Here is a 20,233-nt window from a genome sequence, read left to right as displayed (position 1 = left end):
CTCTTGTATACTTTAAATCATCTCTAGATTACTTACAATACCTAATACAATGTAAATGCTGTGTAAATAGTTGTTATACTGTAATGTTTAGGGAGTATGGACAAGAAAAAAACTGTACATGTTCCTCTTGCTCTCAACACAAGCAGTGAACGAACGAGACACGAGGCGAACAATGATCAAACGACAAGTAAAACTTGTAACACCTGTACAGTAGTTGTTATACTGTCTTGTTTAGGGAATAAGGACGCTTTGGAGGAGGCTCAATAATACTAAAGTGAGGAACTGTGGAGGTTGAGGGCTTTTCAGAAGATTTCTACTTTCTCAGCGAGAGATAGCACATTACACTTCCTCATAGCCTTTGAGGAATTGCTTTGACCACCTAATTGCTTTTTAGGAGCCATTTTTTCCACAGGAACTAGGTAGTGAACGAACAAGACGAGGCAAATAATGCTCGAACAACAAGTGCTGGAAGAGCACTTCCAGGTTTTCTCAATTCACGGTTGGTTGAATTCACACATGCGGAACTTGCAGATAAGGAGGGCCGACTGTATATTCTCTCTGTACATGTGTATATTTGAGATTTACTGCATACGATATATTTTTGTATGTGCCTAACCACAAATAAAGTTTACACTTCCTGTAGACATAGTTTATTGGGTAAAGTCAACTTAGGCCTGTGAAGCCTCTTCATTATTTTTTCAAACAAGATAAACTTGGAAACTATGTACATGATGTAAATAATTCAGTATTTTCTCACCTCTATATACAAGCCTGCACACACAATCTGATTTAAAAACTTTGGGAATAATTTTAAATTAATTTGCTGGGTGAGCAAAAAAATACTGTACAAGATTGGGTGAAACACCACTTTATACCCTAACCAAAATAATTTTTGTCTTCAATTGGAAGTAACATCAAAAAGGATGCAGCACGTGACCTTACTTTATTTTCCGGGTGCTGATTAGATTAAACTGCCTCATAACATCTTTTGGCACAGTAATTTCAAGGTCCATTCTTTCTCTCCAGTGCCTGGACCAAACTCTACCAATGACGGCGGTCTAACATTCTCTATGATTATGATGGCTTGGATAATCATTGCCCTTGTGTTGTTCCTGATGAGACCTGCTAGCCTGAGAGGATATCCAACAGGTGGCAAATCACAAGGGCCACACAATGTAAGTTGGTAAAGCTTTACTTGCACGACAGCAAAGTTTAAAATGTACGTCTCTTCCGAAACATTAAGTTGAACAAATCACAACTGCATTAGCTAGTATGTTATTATATTTTCTGGATATATCTGATGTTTTAATTCCATGTTTGTTATTCAATAGCAATGATTCTGAATCTGATAAACAAAGTTGCCCCATATTCCAGTGTTGATCATTTGTCCTGATCATTAGGTGGCCAGGCCGGGGAATTTGCCACATCAATCTTCAGGTATAAAGCACAACGCCTTGCATTTATGAAACATCTTTAAAGTAATTGAATGTTCCAACGTGCTTTGCAAGACCATTATCAAAACTTAATATAACATGAGTGCAAGTGGGGAGATGTTAGAATCAAGATCAGGTTTATTATCACTGACATGTCATGAATTTTTTTTGTGGCAGCAGTATGACACAGAATGTAAAAATATTACGGTAAGTTACAAGAAACAAGTAAATAGTACAAAAGAGGAATAGCGAGGTACTGTTCATGATTCGTGGACCACTGGGAAATCTGAGGGCAGAGTGGAAGAAGCTGTTCCTGTAAAGTTGAGTGTGTGCCTTCAGGGCTCCTGTGCCTTCTCCCTGATGGTATTAATGAGAAGAGGACATGTCCCAGATGCTGAGGGTGCTTAATAATGAATGCCACCTTCTTGAGTGACCACCTCTTGAAGATGGCATCATTGGTGGGTAAGACATGTCCCGATGATGGAGCTGGCTGAGTCTACAACCCACGAATTAGGAAGGAAATTCCAGAGCTGTAAGCCTTGGTGGCTAAAGGAACACAACCATTTAATGGAGCAAATAAAATTGGGTATGTGTCAAGGAAGAAATTAGATGTCATAAAACACTGTTGGGATAAAGCCACATGAGTAGTTGAAAAGGCACTCTGGACCAATACCCTTCGTAGGTCAGCAAGCACATAAGATACAGATGAATGAAACTTGATGCAAATTGGGATACATGGGCACATATTGTGAATTATTTAGGATTTATGGAAAGTAGAATGAGTCTGCTTGGCCACAATAATATTAGAGTAATCACTTTTGGAGACAGGAAAGTGATGGCTGAGAATTTATCAGTAGCAAAATTGATGGGAGAGAGGCCAAAATAATGTTGATAGCCCAAGGAACATCAGGAATAAAGGTGGTTTCAAAATATAATCGGGAGAGAGCAAATGTGGGTTGGCACCAATAATGAAGGCCTGGAGCAGCATTGCTGTTCCACCAAGTGTTACATCCAGAATCATTTCAACAACTGGGTATTCCATCAGAAAATGCATATTTCTGTATTTATTCACCCATTTGGTCAGGAGGTGGTTCAAAAAGTACTGGTGTTACAAACCCCGTAACTGGGTTACTTACCAGCAAAGATAGAGACGTCCGTTGGAGTTTGATGATACTATTTTTTAACAGTATTTATTAGTAAAAATACACAAAAATAATATCAATGCAAATATACAGATAATATACATCGTCGATACTAAACCTAAAATGCGGGTATAATAATAATCAATAAGAAATAAGCTCTATCGGTGTGTAGGGGATAATGAATTGTCCGATGGAAATATAAAGTTCGCTGCAGTTCACACAGGCTGCCGTCGTTTGTTTGTCACTGTGTTGCAATTGTTGGGGAGAGAGAGAGAAAAAGAGAAAAACTTGCCAACTTTCCTTTATGATTTCGATCCGTCGGTGTCTCGTTGTTGTGGCTGTTCAAGTGTGACCTCTCCTTTAGCTAAACCGTTCTTCCGTGATGAGCCCGCCACCCAGGCAAGGGAGGACACACACGAGCTCTCACCGCCTTCGCTATAAAATGCTCTCACTGGATTTCCAGCGTTTCTCCTGGTGTGTCTGAGGGGTGTTCCCCAGACCCATCTTTTATCCTCACTTACGGGGTCTCAGATGTCAATCAGGTTGGGATTATGCAATCCCTCAACCAGACCATTCTGGTTGTCCCCTGAGGGGTTTCAATGAATAGTACAGTACTCAATACACAATTCCTTCTCCAAGAGACAATAGCAGTAATCAGTGGTTCCGTTCCGCTTATGTCAGGAGACATTCCACCTGGTTGTGTATTCTGCGTCTCCCTCTCTCCCCCTCCCTCTCTCCCCCTCCCTCTCTCCCCCTCCCTCTCTCCCCCTCCCTCTCTCCCCCTCCCTCTCTCCCCCTCCCTCTCTCCCCCTCCCTCTCTCCCCCTCCCTCTCTCCCCCTCCCTCTCTCCCCCTCCCTCTCTCCCCCTCCCTCTCTCCCCCTCCCCCTCCCTCACTTTTCCTGACATGCTGTGTAAATCTCTGATTTCCTGGGTCTCAGACCCGAAATAATAGCGATCTTGCGATCCTCAAAAAGGAGGGGGCGACTTTACACCCTTCAGCCCCTCAGAGTTGCTCCACATTCGTAACACTGGAATTTTTGTGTATTTAATTTGTAGTTGGCTCACATAGGATATCAAATACTTTGCACTGTATTTTAATCTATTATGTAGCCATTTTGCTGGTTGATCATTGTAATGACTTGGAAGTTAGTTCTTGTTTTCTTGTTTCATCTTTGCTTTAATCTGACTTGTTTCAGTTTGTTGTACATCAGAAAAGCTGGATTGTATCCCTTCAAAGTCAACAGTGAGCAATTGTATCTTTGTTTACTTAGTTTAAATAGGAAAGTCTTTTTTTTGTAATTATTTTCTGTGATATTACAAGAACAGGTAATTATAGATCAATTTATTCCACTTGCACATTGCAATTCCTTCATTATGTATTTATTTATGAACTCAGTTGAACCCGAATGGCATACTGTAAACATACACAAATGAACTAGTATTGGTTATGATTTGTACTTAATGCCATTTGATTTATTTTTCAGAATCCAAGGCAAGAACCTCCTGCTCCTCCAGTGGATTAGATTTATGGAAGTGGATTTCTTATCATTACCAGCTAAGAAACCAACCGACCAAACCAATAACTGTGGCCTGAAATATTCTCAAAACAGTTAGTTTACTGATATATATTTTACCAATATTTTCATAAAAAATCAATATTCCCAATATAGTTATTACAATAGTTGAACAGTTAATTGCACTACTTAAAAAAATTAAACTCTTACATTTTAGACAAATGGACACATTTTCTGTTACAAATCGATTGGGAAAGATGCACATTCCTACACTGATCTCTGCCAGCTTTGTTAGTAACATTGTACATGAAAAGTGCAGGGATCATGGGATAGATCACTATTACTTCTGTCACTGTACCTGACACTGGGGTACAGTGCTAGCAGGTTATCCAAATCATTTGTACTTTTCCCTAATAAGGTTATAATATTAACTTTTATTTATGCCTGTTTTTGGATGGTAATTGGTCAAGAAGTGGCTTGCGCATTATTGTATTGTTTTGACTGCTCCATTAAGATTTTGATGCCAGTAGGTTTTAGCTATAACTTGTTTGAAGTAGTTATTTTAAAATCCTTTTCTGTAACATGCAGATGTTTTGGAAATTCTTATTTCCTTTCTATACAGTGCAGTACATTCCATATACCTTTTGGCTTATCAGTATGTTTTATTTAAATGTTCTGGTATTCATAATTCAGTATGATGTATACTAGTGCCAATTGATATTGCATATGTATTATTTTATTGTACACCAGCATCCTTCATTTGCTAGGGTGCACTACTGAATTCTTTGCAACTCCAGTGCCAATATTCCTCTCTATTTAAATGCCAATTTATAATGTTCTGTTAGAAGGCAATCTGATTGCCTTAATCCTAATTCCAGGGAAAGACTTCTTTACCATGATGTTTCTCACATAACATTTGACCAAGACCTGAGAATTTTATTACACATTAGACTCAAAAGTAATTGTACAGTAGTACCTATTCATTGTATGAAAGGATTGTTGCTGTGTCTATTCAGATTGTGTTGTATAACAGAAAATCTTTGCACTAAGGAAGCAATGCCTGAGTTAGGCTTTAAAATGTGTATGTGAAGTATCTTTCTTCATCATTTACATAATTGTGGGCATTTGAGAGTGGTACTTTTGATTTTATATGAGTGAATGGTTCCAGTTGAAAGACTAATGTGTGATGAATGTGGAGCAGTAGCACTTAACTCATGGCCACAATTCCTTATTCAGCTCTGTGTCTTTTATGAGTATTGTTATAAAATGCATAATATGGGTAGTTTAGCAAATCTAATGATAATCGGAACTCCACTTGTACATTCCTAAAATATAGTATTACATAGGTGAAGCCCCAGGAACAGGAAGGAAAATAAGAAACTTCTTTGTACTCAATTTCATCTTGTTAAATTGATCAACCTGCTTGGATGCAAGCATACTAGATCATGTAAATTCGCATTATCTTAGTTTGGAATAATGCTGATATTTACCCCCCCCCCCCCCACCCCCCACCACCACCATTTTTATTAATTGAGTAGCTCTATTAGTACTCCTTTCTGATTGAATGTACCACTGTCTTTAATAGATTGTGCATTGAAAACTCTGAGGTAATCTCTATCTCTTAGTGACTCAAGTCAGCAAAGCTCAGTCCATGGACTGTACTGCAGAAACATCTCAGCCAATTTAGGGACAGGGTTGCTACAATTGGACATAATTCTCATGAGTGAAGAAGAACAAAGACATTATATAGAATTACCACTATATATTGTGAAGGGCAAAGTTGGGTTTAGCTTGGATAATCCTTGAGGGTGATTAACCAAAGTACATTCACCAACAGTTGGGTACTGCATGTTGAGGCAAATTACTGAAAGACAAACTGCAACCAGTGGAAATATCTCTGCAGTATCGGCACTAAGACTGATAAGTAATGTTAAAACTGAAGAAAATTTAGATGTTATGGCTTTGTTGAAGTTGCCTATTTTTCAGATGATCAGTAGAACAGTCTCCATATGACATTGACATTTTGGTAGAAAATGTAGAATTATTAATAAAACTCCCTTATTTTTGAGACTTATTAAAATGCTTTTCAATGCTACATTTTGTAAAACATATAAATGACCTAGCAAAATGTGGTGTGGGGGGGAAATAAACCTTACCAAAGAAGGTTTCAGTATTCATAACTGATTATAGAAATCCATGTCTAGGTTTGTAGCCAATCACTATTTGTCAAACAGTGGGACATCCTCCACCTTTTGAATTTCTTCAGACAGTGGAATGTGGACATGTACCATAATGAGAAATTTGTTCTTTTCATTAAATTACAAACTTTTCACTTGTGATTTCCCTAATGTTAAGTTATTGATTTCTTAAATCAGTAGATTCAGAATACCAAACAAAATTTAATTGCCTATGGAAGGTAGCTAGAGTTTAACCTGTAGAGTGATATGGTGAGAATTCATTGCTATTGATCAACTTTTACCAAAATAAATTTTGCTCCAATTGGTTGACAATTGAACTTTGCTATTTAAATCAATCTGGGAAAATAAAGTAATATCTATCCTTAAATGTTTTGATCTATATGAATAGGGGAATTGAATTGATGTTACATCTGGCCCTAACAGCTATAAATTATGTCCAGATTGATTCACCACTTCTGCTTCTTATATTTTATATTTTTCCTCCTATAGAACTTTACCTTCTATGTCATTTGCTCAGATGGGAATGAAAACCAATATTTTAATGGTTCAATGCTTCCATTTAATATCAGAATGTATACAGTATACAACCTGAAATTCTCACTCTCCGTAGACACACAAAACAGAAGAATGAACGATGGGGAAAAAAATGTAAGAATCCCAAAGCCCCCCTACCCCTCCCATGCAGAAGATGCAGCAAGCAACTTCAATTCGCTCCCCTTCCCTCCCCCCAATTATTCTAGCAGAAAGCATTATCATTCCCAGCACCATGCAAACAACAATAAAGCCCTCAAAGAGAGACAATGGTCTACAGCCCAAACAAAAACTCCCAGCATTTCAACATCCCTTAGGCTCTTTCTCACTGACAAGGGAGAGACAGGTATTGCTCTTTCCACAGTGAGAGGGGAGACAAACTATTGCTGTTTCAATGACAAATATTACAAAATACAAATTTTCACTGTTTTCTCAATTAAATCACTTTAAATTTTTTCTTGTGCTATTAGGTTGGACAATTTCATTGAATAGCAATACCCTTTGTAGTTTTTTTAACCTTTTGAACATTATTGAAGGGTTATTTTGTTGCAGCATCACTTCTGAATCAGTTTGCCAGTGTAAATTTGCGGTGCTAGAAAGAAAATCTCTAAGATTAGAATTCTTATCAAACAAAATGACCTATGATTAACATACAAATAACTGAGACATAATTAATTGTTTTCCATAAAAGTCTGTGTCAAATGTTTTTTTCATTTTAATCAAGGGAAAATAATTCCACTGTTAATATGGAGAGTAATATCATCTATGTATACATAAGGATATTTTGTTTGGATAGTTTTCATTGCTACTTTTAATTTAAAGGAATACATTGTTAATTAAAACATTCCCACTGATCTATTTTGTTATAAAGGTTTATCCATGACTAGGGTATATGATTCACGTCCTTTCTGTCTCCATGCCTAATATCCACACTGGACTAGAACCATTTGGGAACAATTGAAGGGGAGTTATGTCATCAAACCTAATGCAAAATAAAATTACATTTAAGCTTGTAAACTACTGTGGAGCCAGAAACCAAACATAGGCCAGGTGCAATCATACAAGGAAGAGTGCGAAAACAGAAGTTGGCTGCCAAACTTCTTGGCCACAAATGATGAAGTGATACAAAATGAAAAGTAAAACGGTAATATGGCCTTTGGCAAATTTGCAATATTTTTATTGCTGTCACAAGTTATGGGATGCATTGCTTTCTTTTCCAAAATGCTGTAAATTAGATTTCTAAATATGTCAATAAAAAGTTGGTGTCATGTTAAATTTATGTAAAATAGTTGTAAGACTCTTGATTTCTGCTTATGTACTGTAATTGGTGCCATTCAAGGCTTTTTTTAAACTTTAAGGAATTGTCACTGGGATGATGGCTTCTATTTTGCACTTTTTTGTTCTATTAAAGGTTTATATGGTTATAAGCACGGAATTAATTGTATTTTTTGTTTAAAATACATAAAAACAGAAACCTGTTTCAACCATTTAATTTACAATAAAATCTAGCTACTATTATTGACCTTTAAGAGGTAGTTAACTTTCATCTATGTGATCTTCCCAGTTATGTGTGACCTATTTAATGTGTATATTGACTTTAATTTTAAATACTTTTTAAACTCATTCATTTGATAGTTTGAAACAAGTTTGGCAATTCAAAAATGTAGTTTAAATTAGTATCAGACCACACTTGTTTTTCATTTTGCCAATAAAGAATAATACTAGCAATCCTATATTGGATTTTGTGTAAAACATACGTAGTGATCTTTATCTGAAGGGGATGTGGCATGTATCCATGAGCATGTCAGTGACTGGAAGATGTAATCAGTCAGAATGTTAAATGGAAAATTTAAAAATGCCAACTACATATACTGGAGGTTAGTCACCTGCCATTACAAAAAAAAGGACAAACTTGCTGAAATTCTTGTTAAAATCAAAAAATTCCCTAGTTGTAGAAATGATTTAAAATACTAACTTTTTTTGCCCATGGTAATTTCATAAATTGCAAATGCATAAGTTGTGGCTGAAGCCTTCAAGTGAGTGTGTTGATCATGCCTGCATGGCATGTTAGCATGATAGCAGTTAGCATTATGATTTATGACACCAGTGACATGGATTCAATTCATGCCACTGTCTGTAAAGAGTTTGTACATTCTCCCCATGATCATCTGGGTTTCCTATATTCAAAGGTGTATTGGTTAGTAAGTTGTGGGCATGCTGTGTCAGTGCCAGAAGCATTGTGACACTTGAGAGTTCTCTCCATCACATCCTCAGACTGTGTTGGTCATTGACACAGCATATTTATACTGCACATGTGACAAATAAAGCTAATCTTTCTCTTTTCTGTGATAATAGCAATTTTCAGTATCAATTGAAAGAAAACACAAATAGAATTAATGAATGCTGACAAATTTTAATATTTGTCAGTATCACTGGAGTCCAGAGTTTTTTTGGCATTAATTAAGTAGAATTAATTCAAAGCAGCCAGTCATTTGGGAAGTAGTAACACCTGCTCCATTATTGCCTTGAAACGATGACATATTCTGACATGCATTCTGTGTTATTCATGTTTGACTGTGGAATTGTAAAATTATCAGCTGCTTGGACAGGGACAAGAAATTAATGCAAAAGGCTGATGAGTTCTGGTTAATTCCCATTGGGAGCACAATATTTGACTCTGGCCAATTAATTCCAGGAAGGTTATATTGGATAGGATGCAACGAAGATTTACCAGAATGATACTGGACTAAAATATTGGAGATACTGAGGTCGGGCTGCCTCTGGAAAGAGAAATACATTTACTGTTTTAGTTCAAAGACTCTTTGTAAGGACTGGGAATAGGAGGAAAAAAATTGGTTTTAAGTTGCAGTCAAGGTAGGTGGAAAGTGAATGGGACAAAGAATATCTCTGAGACGGTGAAGCCAGAGTTGTGAGGATAATCTGCAAACAAGTCACGTAGTTGATGGGATAATGCGGGACAATTAGAACTACCGTGAACAAAACAGCCTAAAAACTACAAAACAAAAGCAATACACAAAGGAACTTGACTTTATCAGCTTGTAAGTCTCAATTAAATTCAAGTTGTCCATCTGTCTAACTTTAGTTTAATTCTGTTTTTGAAGGTATTATCAGGGAAGAATTATCCTTTAGGTTAGACATGGAATGAATTACACAAATTATAATTTCTGCAAACCTTTTTTTCTTTATCAAGTTATTTCATGGGCTGATGCCATATTTTCTGTTTCAGGGAATTGAGCTGAATTCAGCATTTGCTCATCAGTTTAGGCATTTAAGATGTACCTGCTGTACATATTTCAGGGTGGTTGTACTCTTTTGATTTTCTTACCTGTCACATTAGGAAAGACTTTATTTCACAAAACCGTGACATCCAAATGTAGCCAATGAAATACTTTTGAAGTATAGTTACTGTTGTAATCTGAGAAATGCAACAACTAATTTCTGCCTTCAGAAATACAAAGGTATGTAGAAATACTGTACAGACTTGTACCACTGCTAAAAATGTACATCTGTATTACAACACAATAGTGACAAGTGATTCTTTTATCCAGCTAAGAGTGCTTAAGATCTTAATTTAACATTCTTCTGAAAAGATTAGCAATATTATTTATCACCTAGATGTCAGACATCGAAACATATAGTGGAATGTATCATTTGCGTCACCGACAACCACAGTCCAAATATACGCTGGGGGCAACCCGCAAGTGTCACCATGGAAACATAGCATAGCCACAACATACTAACCCTAACCTGTATTTCTTTGGAATGTGGGAGGAAACCAAAGAACCTGGAGAAAATCCACACAGGTGCTAGAACAAAGAAACTCCTTACAGACAGCAGTGTCAGGCTGGATCATGTGTCTTTCATTTGCATTCAAATCCAATTCCACAATCTTCTGACACGGAGGAAGTTAGCTGCTGTTGAGCATGGCAAACACTGGTACCACTGCACATTGTCACTCACCTGATAACAGTTACGTTTAGCAATTCAAATGGAAGATACAGTCTCTGATGAATGTATTTTCCTTTTGTTGAAAGGGATCATTGACAAGCTGAACAGATTGATTTTCAGTCTTCTAATGAGAGTTAAAATTAAGGATAAAATAGTATTCCATGTGATTAAAAAAATGGAATAAAAACAATCACAAGTTATTTCTTCTGTATGGATATTTGTTGCATATCAAGTACATTGCCGAAGACGCCTGAAAATGTCTTAAAAAATATACAATCTTCTACTGCATGCTGACTTGGAACAAATGCATTAAGAACGTAATGGTATTTATAATTGATTGTATAAACCAAACCAGAGCAAATAAAATTAGACTAAATTATCTAATCAATAAAGTGCAAAGGCACCACCTTCAGTATATCTGGCAAGTCAATTAATCAATGATTGGGATTTTTTAATAAAGCAATTGATTATTTCTCAATACTGCTCCACCCTTAAGAAAATAAAACTATTTTTGATGATTTGGTCATGCCATTTAATTTGCCCAGCAGTGAATCATTTTTGTATACCAAACCATGAAGTGCTTTAATGGTTCCTTAATGTACCTTATGAATTGCCATCACATTCGTAGCCATCTATAGTAGAATAGTCTTATTTCAGAGGAAAAAAACTTACTCGAAGAAGGTGATAGCTAAAAGATATTTTAAAATTGGAATTGCCTGACTCAGTAACAGTTGACACTGAGATAACAACCACATAAACAATTGTTCTTTAAGATGGAAAAAATAAAATGTCTGATGGGTGCTGGTATTGGTATGTACAATTATGATGCTTCGGGCTTTCTCAAGTTATAAAGCAATAAGCTGAAATTAGTTCAGGTGACAGCAAAAGGCTAAAGTGGGATTAATAGAGTGGAGAAATAGATGTTATATCTCTCTGATCCACAAATCTATACACAATGAGACAGAAATGCTAATACTATTTTAAAAATTCATAGTTGAAAAAAGTGGAAAGATCTGGCAACAGACCAGAGTACATTATCGAGACCATGTAGTTCTGACAGAATGTTGAACTTCTGTAGATGAGATACTACAATGTTTTTATCCACCCTTCCATTGAAATATTTACACAGACTCTCTGACCAATATTATCCTTAAACCATAATCATTAAATAGGTAAGCGAATCATTTATTCCGATCTTTAATTCTTACAAAGCAAAAACATCCCAGCTGGGGCATAGGCCACTGAAAGCAGCTTGCCAAAGCACTCTGTCCAGGCCAAAGATTGATTGCTTTCACCACAGGACTTCATACGTCTTCTAAACAAGTGTCCTTCCTCTCCCAAGGATGAAGTCGTTGGAGCTTCTGTTAGTGTTTCTGTAGCTCTGGGTTTATATGGGATGGGGCTGATAGCCCCATGCCCAACCTCCTCCCTCTCCACCCATGGCGGAGTTACAGGCTTTAATACTGAGTATGTAATTGCTGAATAATCTTCAACATACTGTGTGTGAAGTTGAACAAGAAGGCCACTTATGTTTTGGAGAGTGTGAGACAGATGAATAGACTGAATTGAGGTAGAGATCATTGGAGGCAATGCGCAGATCAATAAGATCAGAATACAAAACCAAACCAAACACCTGTTAACACACACAGCATGCTGGAGGAACTCAGCAGGCGAGGTAGTATCTATAGAAAAAAGTACTGTCGACGTTTCGAGCCGAAACCCTTTGGCAGGATTCAGAAGTCCTGCTGGGGGTTTTGGCCTGAAACGTCAACTGTACTTTTTCTACAGACGCTGCCTGGCCTGCCGAGTTCCTCCAGCATGCTGTGTGTGTTACTTGGATTTACAACATCTGCAGATTTTCTCCTGTTTGTGCCAAACACCTGTTGATTCCTAGAGCTAAGAAACCAAAATAAGAGAGAAGCAATGTCAAACCTGTATCAAATATTTTTTGGAAAGCAATGGAGGTGTCATAGTTAAGCTGAAATTGGAGAAGCTGCAAAAACAAATGATTAAAATGTTACAATTCGTGTTTGTAAAAATGATGAGAAATAACAAATGGGGCAATAAGTATTGATAGTCATTATCAAATTCAGGAGATAGTAGTTAGAATATGAAACTTGCAACCATATTGAACAATTGAGGCAAAACATATTGTGTTCAAGAGGAAGTTCATGAGAGAGAAAGGAGTAAAACAACATGTTGACAGAGTTGGGCGAAGTGGGGTGAAAGGAAACTCCACATACACCAGTAGTGACCTCGTGGGTCAAGTAGGCTATTTCTGTGGCATAGACTGTCTGCCATATGCAAATTAGCTACCAGAGTTTAATCCATTACAACATCAGTGCATTGACTTTTGGGGTGTTCTGAGATGGTGATAGGTGTAAATGTACCAAAATGTATAGCCTAGAGCTGGGTGGGATGGCATACCCAAGATGACACTCGCAAAATATTTTGTTAGTGTGTGACATGCAATGCCCCTCAATTCTTCAAACCCAATCTAAAATGATTCTCTTTACTGCCAAATAAAGCAACAAATGTTTTTTTTTATCCTGAGAGCAATGAGATGTTTTCACAGAAATGTCTCACACCAGCTTGGTGCCAGCTAGACAGTTGTAAGAACAAATGACGTTGGATGATACATTTTAAAATAGTGTACATATCAGTATTTGGATAGTAAAAGGTTACAATAACACTATTTAGAAATGATGCTCTTTTTCAATTGTCTTTTTAAAAGATTAATATTAATCACTTCTGAACAGGTTTTGTAAAATGTTTCATATTTCAATGTCTCTTATAATTTTATTAATAATAAAACAACACATAAACAAAACAACAGTACTCATCCTTTTTCCTTAAAAGTCCATAATTATTGCTAATAATTTAAGAATCAATGATAATTCCTACTCAAAATTACTGTGGCATGCGTAATAGTTTTTCCAGAATATTATTGCCAAAAAGATTTGCCAGCCCTGGCCTAGAGGAAATACCAAGGCTAGATCATAAAGACAAGAAATTCTGCATATGCTGGAAATCCAGAGCAACAGACGTAAAATGCTGGAGGAACTCAGCAAGAAAGGCAGCATCTATGGAAATGAACAGTTGATATTTCGGGCCTAGACCCTTCTTCAGGATTGGAAAGGAAGGGGGAAGATGCCAGAACAAAAAAGTGGGGGAGGAGAAGGTTAGCCAGAAGGTGAAGCCAAGTGGTGGGAAAGGTAAAGGGCTGGAGACGAAGGAATCTGATAGGACAGGAGAATGCACCATATGAGAAACCTGGAATGGCACCAGGGTGAGGTAATGGGCAGAGAAGAGACCAGGGTGGGGAATAGAAGCAGAAAGAAGAGGGAGGGATTTTTTTTTACCAGAGGTTGGAATTGATATTCATGCCATCAAGTTGCAGACTACCCAAACAGAATATCAGGTGTTGCTCCTCTACCCTGAGGATGGCCTCATCGTGGCACAAGAGGCGGCCATGGACTAACATGTTGGAAAAGGAATGAGAATCAGAATTAAGGTGTTGGGCCACTAGGAAGTTCCACTGTTGGTGAATGTAACAAAAGTACTCAATGAAGTGGTCCCCTAATTGATGATGGGTCTTGCCAGTGTAGAGCGGGCTGCATCAGGAGCACTGGATGCAATAGGCAACCCAGCAGATTTGCAGATCAAGTGTTGTCTCACCCAAAGGGACTGTTTGGGGCCCTGAATGGAGGTGAGTAATGAGGTGAGTGGGCAGGTATAGCACTTTGGTTGCTTGCAGGCTTAGCTGTCGGGAGGGAGATTGTGGGGCGGGAATCCCTGTGGAAAGCTGAAAGTGGGGGGGGGGGAGGAGGTTAAGATGTGTTTAATAGTAGGATCCCTTTGGAGATGGTAGAAGTTGCAGAGAATGATAGGTTCATGCAGAAGGTCTTGGGATGGTAGGTAAGGACAAGAGGAACTCTTTCTGTTAAGGCGGTGGGAAGATGTGTAGAGTGTGGGTGTACAGGAAATGGAGGAGATGTGGGTGAGGACAGCATCAACACTGGAGGAAGTGAATTCATGTTCTTTGAAGGAGGAGGACATCTCTGATATCCTGGAAAAGGAAGCCTCATCCTGGGAACATGTGGCAGAGACAAAGAAACTGGGAAAAGGGAATAGCACTTTGGAGACGGTGGTAAGAGGTACAGTTAAGACAGCTGTGGGAATCAGTATGTTTATAAAACCTGTTGAACAACAATTTGTCTCCAGAGATCGAAAAAGGGGAAGGTGGTGTCAGAAATGGACATAGTAAATTCAAGGGCAGGGTTAAAGATGTGTTGGCTAACTTGCAAGTGGACAGCAAGCAGCTGACTAAAATAGCAACTTGAACACCAACCATATAAAAGAAACAGTTCAATCCAGACCATCAAAGGGAAGTTATAAGAGTTTAAGATAACAATTATCTTAACAAAATATTCTTCGGATAAGCAGGGGGCCGTAAGGAGCAAAATAGTCTAAATAAATAAAGGAATTAAACATTGAACAAATCTGATTTGCATGAAGTATCTAATATATATAAATATCGATCTGTTGCAGAAAATTAAACTGTTGTTAGCGAATTAGTAATGGGTGTCCTGATTCTGTTAGCTCTAGGTTGAACTGAACTACTTACCCAAATGTGGCATCAAGCAGCCATAGTAAAAATGAAATCAATGAATATTTGAGAAAAACATTTGAATGAATATAGTTGAACTTCATGCAAATTTAGAAGCTAGTGGGTGTTGGAGGCCAGTCACGAAATCTTAGCCAAAGTGCCTTGGGACACTATCTTAGGGCACAACCATTCTTAGCATCATTGTAGTTTCCCTTCATCAAAGTCTGCAGGGTGGGTAGTTGATGCATAGCAACGATCAGTTCCGTCCAGAACACCTCAGACAAAGAAGCAGTAAATACCCGAATACGTTCAGGATTGGGCTGATGGTGACATTTACACCAGGTGCTTGTTAAGGAATCAAAGTTTGTAAGAGCATGCAAAACAGTTGAATCCATATTCAGATATTAAACAGCGGAACAGTCCCGGCCTACGGCCTGTTCCGGCATCGATTTCTCACGCTCCTATGTACTTGAGTCACGTTCAGAACTCGCTGCACCTCCAGTCCAGTTATGCCACTGCACTTATCCGCAAATAAACGCATTCCCCTGGGGAGGGGTGATTGCGATACAGGGATATAGATAGTTGGAGCGAGGGGGGGGGGGTTAATATTGCAACTTGGGCCAGTGCAAGGTTATCACATCATTCCTGCCTTTACGCAAACCCTTTTCTCAGCGTTCTCTGTGGTAAGAATCGATCTTCCTAACTTGGAGGCGCCAGTCCGACGTTGAGTGAACGAGGGTCGGTTGTGCTTTATAGCCCGTCACTTCATTATTATTCACTTCATCTTTCAGGTCAAAAGTCGATCATGCGCCGTCAAACGCGGAAGAGGTATTAAACACTGAGTAAAGCCGCAACTCTGAAACTTGACGGAAGGTAAATCTCTGCTTATACTCAAGCGGTACAGAGACAGTGACCTGCTGCTCTGAAGTTCGTCTGACTTCTAGATGTAGGAACTGGGGATATGTGCGGGAGGTTCACCGAGCGTTTCTGCAGGAGAAGCAAAGCTACTGTGCTCACAGCTCCTCTCCCGTGCAGTTACCATTTACTGACAGGAAATCCCGTCGTTTCGCTGTCACTGAACACGACGAGCACATTTCCAACTCGGACATCCGTTAAGGAAATTCAGGCAGATTGGTCCCTTTTAAGACAGTTTGAAGTTCATCTTTTTTTTCTAAAATATGAGTTTAACAAAAGTTCCTTGATGCGATGTAATGTCCTGCTGGTTTATAAAATGTTTGAACTCTATCAGAGGTAGATAGATTAGGGAAAATTAAGAGACTCTTAGCTCATGGCTGATAGAAAATGAGTGAGTGAGTGTGTGTGTGTGTGTGTGTGTGGGGGGGGGGGGGGGGGCTCCTCTACCAAAGGAGGAAGAAGGCGCTGGCTTCCAATAGCCTGCAGGCCACCCTTGGGCAAGGTGTATCACCGGCTTAGCCCTCTCCCCCCACATGAGGGTCAGTGAAGCCGTGTGAGTGGGTGAGGGATGGTCTATGAGCAGCCGGTGCATATCACAAGTCCTGGCTTTGCGGCCACTGATGCTAGGTGGACAATTTGTGAAGACTATTGATCATGGCTGGGGTCCCCTGTCTTGTAAAGACGCTACCCAGAAGAAGACAATGGCAAACCACCTCTGCAGGGGAAAAAAATGCCAAGGGGGAGGCATTTCAATAGAAACATAGTTTGGGAACATTTTTAGGAGAATGTGGGGCAAATGGGATGAGCACCTTGACCGTGTTGGGCCTTCTGTACTGTATCACTATGACTTTATGACTCTAGGCATTGCCTTGCGTGGATTTTCCACTCAAATTGTGAATGTGAGAAGGTAAGACAACAGGCTATTAGCCTGGACTTCAAATTGAAATTTTACTTGGAAATATTTTTTTCTCCTACAGAAATCTAGCCAATAGAAAAGCAGTTAGGTAGTTAAACTAATTTAAGCAAACTAACCTCCTGATATAAAAGAGGTTTAAATGGAACATACACATGGACATGGACCAGATTACAATATCTATGTCTATGCCATGCATCCTTTGTAAATTAAGGAGATCTGTGATGTTTATTATTTGGTATGCTTACACGCTGATAAGTTGTACTGTCCAGAGAGTCATACAGCATGGAAAAAAGGCCCCTCAGCCCAACTTATCCATGCCCAGAAAGATGTCCATCTAAGGTAGTCTAATTTGCCTGTGTTTTACCCATGTCCCCCTAAACCTTTCCTGTGGGATAGAGGTTAGCGTGAAGCCCCTATAGTTTGGGGCATCGAGCTTTGGAGTTCAATTCCAGCATCCTCTGTAAGGAGCTTCTATGTACTCTTTGTAAATGTGTGGGTTTCCTCGGGACGCCCCAGTTTCCTTCCACAGTCCACCAAAGACGTGCCCCTAGCAGGTTAGTTGGTCAGTGTAAAGTGTCCTGGGATCAGGCAAGGGTTAAATAGGTGGGCTGCTGGGCAGTGTGGTTTGTTGGGCCTAAAAGGCCTGTTTAGCGCTGTATCTCTAATAATAAATACATAATGAGGTCCCTGTCTAACGTCCTTTAACCATTGTTATAGTAGCTGCCTTAACCACCTCCTTTCACAGCTCAGTCCACATACACACCACCCTCTGTATGAAAACATGCCCCTCAAGTTTCTATTAAATCTCTGCCTGTCATCTTAAACTTATTCCTCTAGTTGTTGATCCACCCCCCCAGAAAAAAGACTCTGTGCATGCATCCTCATGATTTTCTGCACTTCTGTAAAGTCACCCACTACAAGGAATAAAGTCCTTGCCTGCCTAACCTCTCCTTATAATCTAGTCCTTCAAGTCCCGGCCACATCCTCGTAAACCTTTTCTGAACTCTGTCCAGCTTAATGGCATCTTTCCTATAGCAGAATGACCAAAACTGAACATAATCAAGTGCAGCCTCACCAGCATCTTGTACAACATCAGTACAGCATCTTAACTTCTATAGCCAATGCCCTGACAAATAAAGGTGTACCAAAAGCATTCCTCAATACTTCGTCTACCTGTGATGCCTCTTTCAGGAAACTATATACTTGTAGTCCTATGTCCATCCATTCCACAACAATCATGACCATTGTTCTTTGGTTTTATTGATGGCTTAACATAAAGTAACAGGAAGGTTTGAAACATCTGATTACAGAATTGGACAATCTCATTTTCATTCCTGCAGGTATGTTTGAAATTAGGAAGATCTGCTGTATTGGAGCTGGATATGTTGGTGGTCCAACCTGCAGTGTTATTGCTCACATGTGTCCTGAGATTCAGATTACAGTCGTAGACGTTAACCAAGCCAGAATAGAAGCTTGGAACTCCAATACACTTCCAATTTATGAGGTATACCACTGAAATATTTATCCAATGTATTGTTTCATAAACTCTTTGCTGCATGTCATTCTGATGGTATATATTTTTAGTTGCTATTTTCAATTTTGTTTTTTTTTCCAGCCTGGTTTAAAGGAAGTGGTAGAGTCATGCAGAGGGAAGAACCTTTTTTTCTCAGCTGACATCGATACTGCCATTCAGGAATCTGACCTTATATTTATTTCGGTAATTATTATCAACGACGCACACATTGTGCTTTCAATGTAGCAAAACTGTCCAAGAATTTAAGAGTAAAATTTATTAAGTCAGACATGAAATCAAGGCACACAAGGAGAGAGCAGAGTGAACAAGCAGAATCGTGGGCAAAGAGCTAGGTTTTCTGTTGTGAAGGAGAACTGGAGAGAGAAAGATCTAGTCAGATGGGGGTGCAATCAGCCACAGTGACTTCTATGGGGTCAACCAGATGGGTTATTTTATTTTTTAAAATATTTTTTACGATCACAAGACCCTAGTGGACATTGAATTTAAAATACTGCAGGTTGACCCCATCAGCGAGTTGCTCGTTGGCGGAAAGACTGGAAGAGCTGGACTTGGTACAGACTGCCACAGAGAGGCGTCAGTGTGAAAAGGAGGTGTGCAGTCTAACAGCGAGTGATCACAAGGGCCTCCCAGCCGCGGTTCCTTTAAGACCCTTCTAGGGGTCTGGAGCTGCAGCTGATGTCCTTCGGCTTGTACGGGAGAGTGAGGAGATAGTCAGAGTTACAGGGAAGTAGTCACCCCTAAGCTGCAGGAGGCAAGTAGCTGGGTGATTGTCAGGAGACATGGAAATGTAAATAGGCAGTTAGCGCAGAGCTCCCCTGTGGCCTTTCCCCACAATAATAAGTATACCGTTCTGGATGCTGTTGTGGAGGACGACCTCCCAGGGGAATGCCACAGAGACCAGGTTACTGGCACTGAGCACGGGTCCGTGGTGCAGAAGAGAAAGAGAGGGAAGAAGGGAGTGGCAGTGATAGGGGACTCGATAGTGAGGGGAACAGACAGGAGATTCTGTGACATGAGCAGGACACCCGGATGGTGTGTTGCCTCCCAGGTGACAGGGTCAGGAAAGTCTCAGATCACATCTACAACATTTTAGAGAGGGAAGGAGAGCAGCCAGATGTCTTGGTACATATTGGTACCAATGACATGGGAAGGAAAAGCAAAGAGGTCCTGAAAAGAAAATTTAGAGAGCTAGATAGAAAGCTGAGAAGCAGGACCTACTGGATAGTAATTTCTGGATTGCTGCCTGTGCTACATACCCGTGAGGGTAGAGACAGAGTGATTTGTCAGATAAATGCGTGGCTGGGAAGCTGGTGCAGGTTGCAGGGCTTCAGGTTCTTGGATCATTGGTGTCTCCTCTGGGGGCTGTCTGACCTGTACAAAAGTGACGGGTAGCACCTGAACTCAAGTGGAACCTGTATTCCCACGGGTAGGTTTGTTAGTGCTGTTGGGGAGGGTTTAAACTAACTTGGCA

General features: G+C 39.3%; 2 protein-coding genes across 4 annotated transcripts in view; both read left to right on the top strand.

The window, feature by feature from the left end:
* smim14 (small integral membrane protein 14) overlaps window positions 1-8,246 on the top strand; it is a 40,008-nt gene extending 31,762 nt beyond the window's left edge. For both annotated transcript variants that reach the window (XM_059989066.1, XM_059989067.1), the window contains exons 4-5: window positions 1,027-1,175; window positions 4,061-8,246. In XM_059989066.1, the coding sequence (XP_059845049.1) occupies window positions 1,027-1,175; window positions 4,061-4,099 (188 nt within the window). In that variant the 3' untranslated portion in view covers window positions 4,100-8,246. The remainder of the gene's footprint in view (window positions 1-1,026; window positions 1,176-4,060) is intronic.
* A 4,317-nt stretch (window positions 8,247-12,563) lies between these two features.
* Window positions 12,564-20,233, top strand: part of ugdh (UDP-glucose 6-dehydrogenase) — a 31,079-nt gene continuing 23,409 nt past the window's right edge. Inside the window, exons 1-4 of one of the 2 annotated variants that reach the window (XM_059989052.1) lie at window positions 12,564-15,739; window positions 16,189-16,270; window positions 18,569-18,732; window positions 18,844-18,945. In XM_059989052.1, the coding sequence (XP_059845035.1) occupies window positions 18,571-18,732; window positions 18,844-18,945 (264 nt within the window). In that variant the 5' untranslated portion in view covers window positions 12,564-15,739; window positions 16,189-16,270; window positions 18,569-18,570. Of the gene's footprint in view, window positions 16,081-16,188; window positions 16,271-18,568; window positions 18,733-18,843; window positions 18,946-20,233 lie in introns of both variants that reach the window. The other variant, XM_059989051.1, reaches the window with a different exon arrangement.

This window comes from Hypanus sabinus, chromosome 14 (genome assembly GCF_030144855.1).
Source record: "Hypanus sabinus isolate sHypSab1 chromosome 14, sHypSab1.hap1, whole genome shotgun sequence".
Lineage (NCBI taxonomy): Eukaryota > Metazoa > Chordata > Chondrichthyes > Myliobatiformes > Dasyatidae > Hypanus > Hypanus sabinus.
The sequence above is the reverse complement of the archived record's forward strand: the minus strand, read 5'-3'. Positions and strand labels throughout refer to the sequence as shown.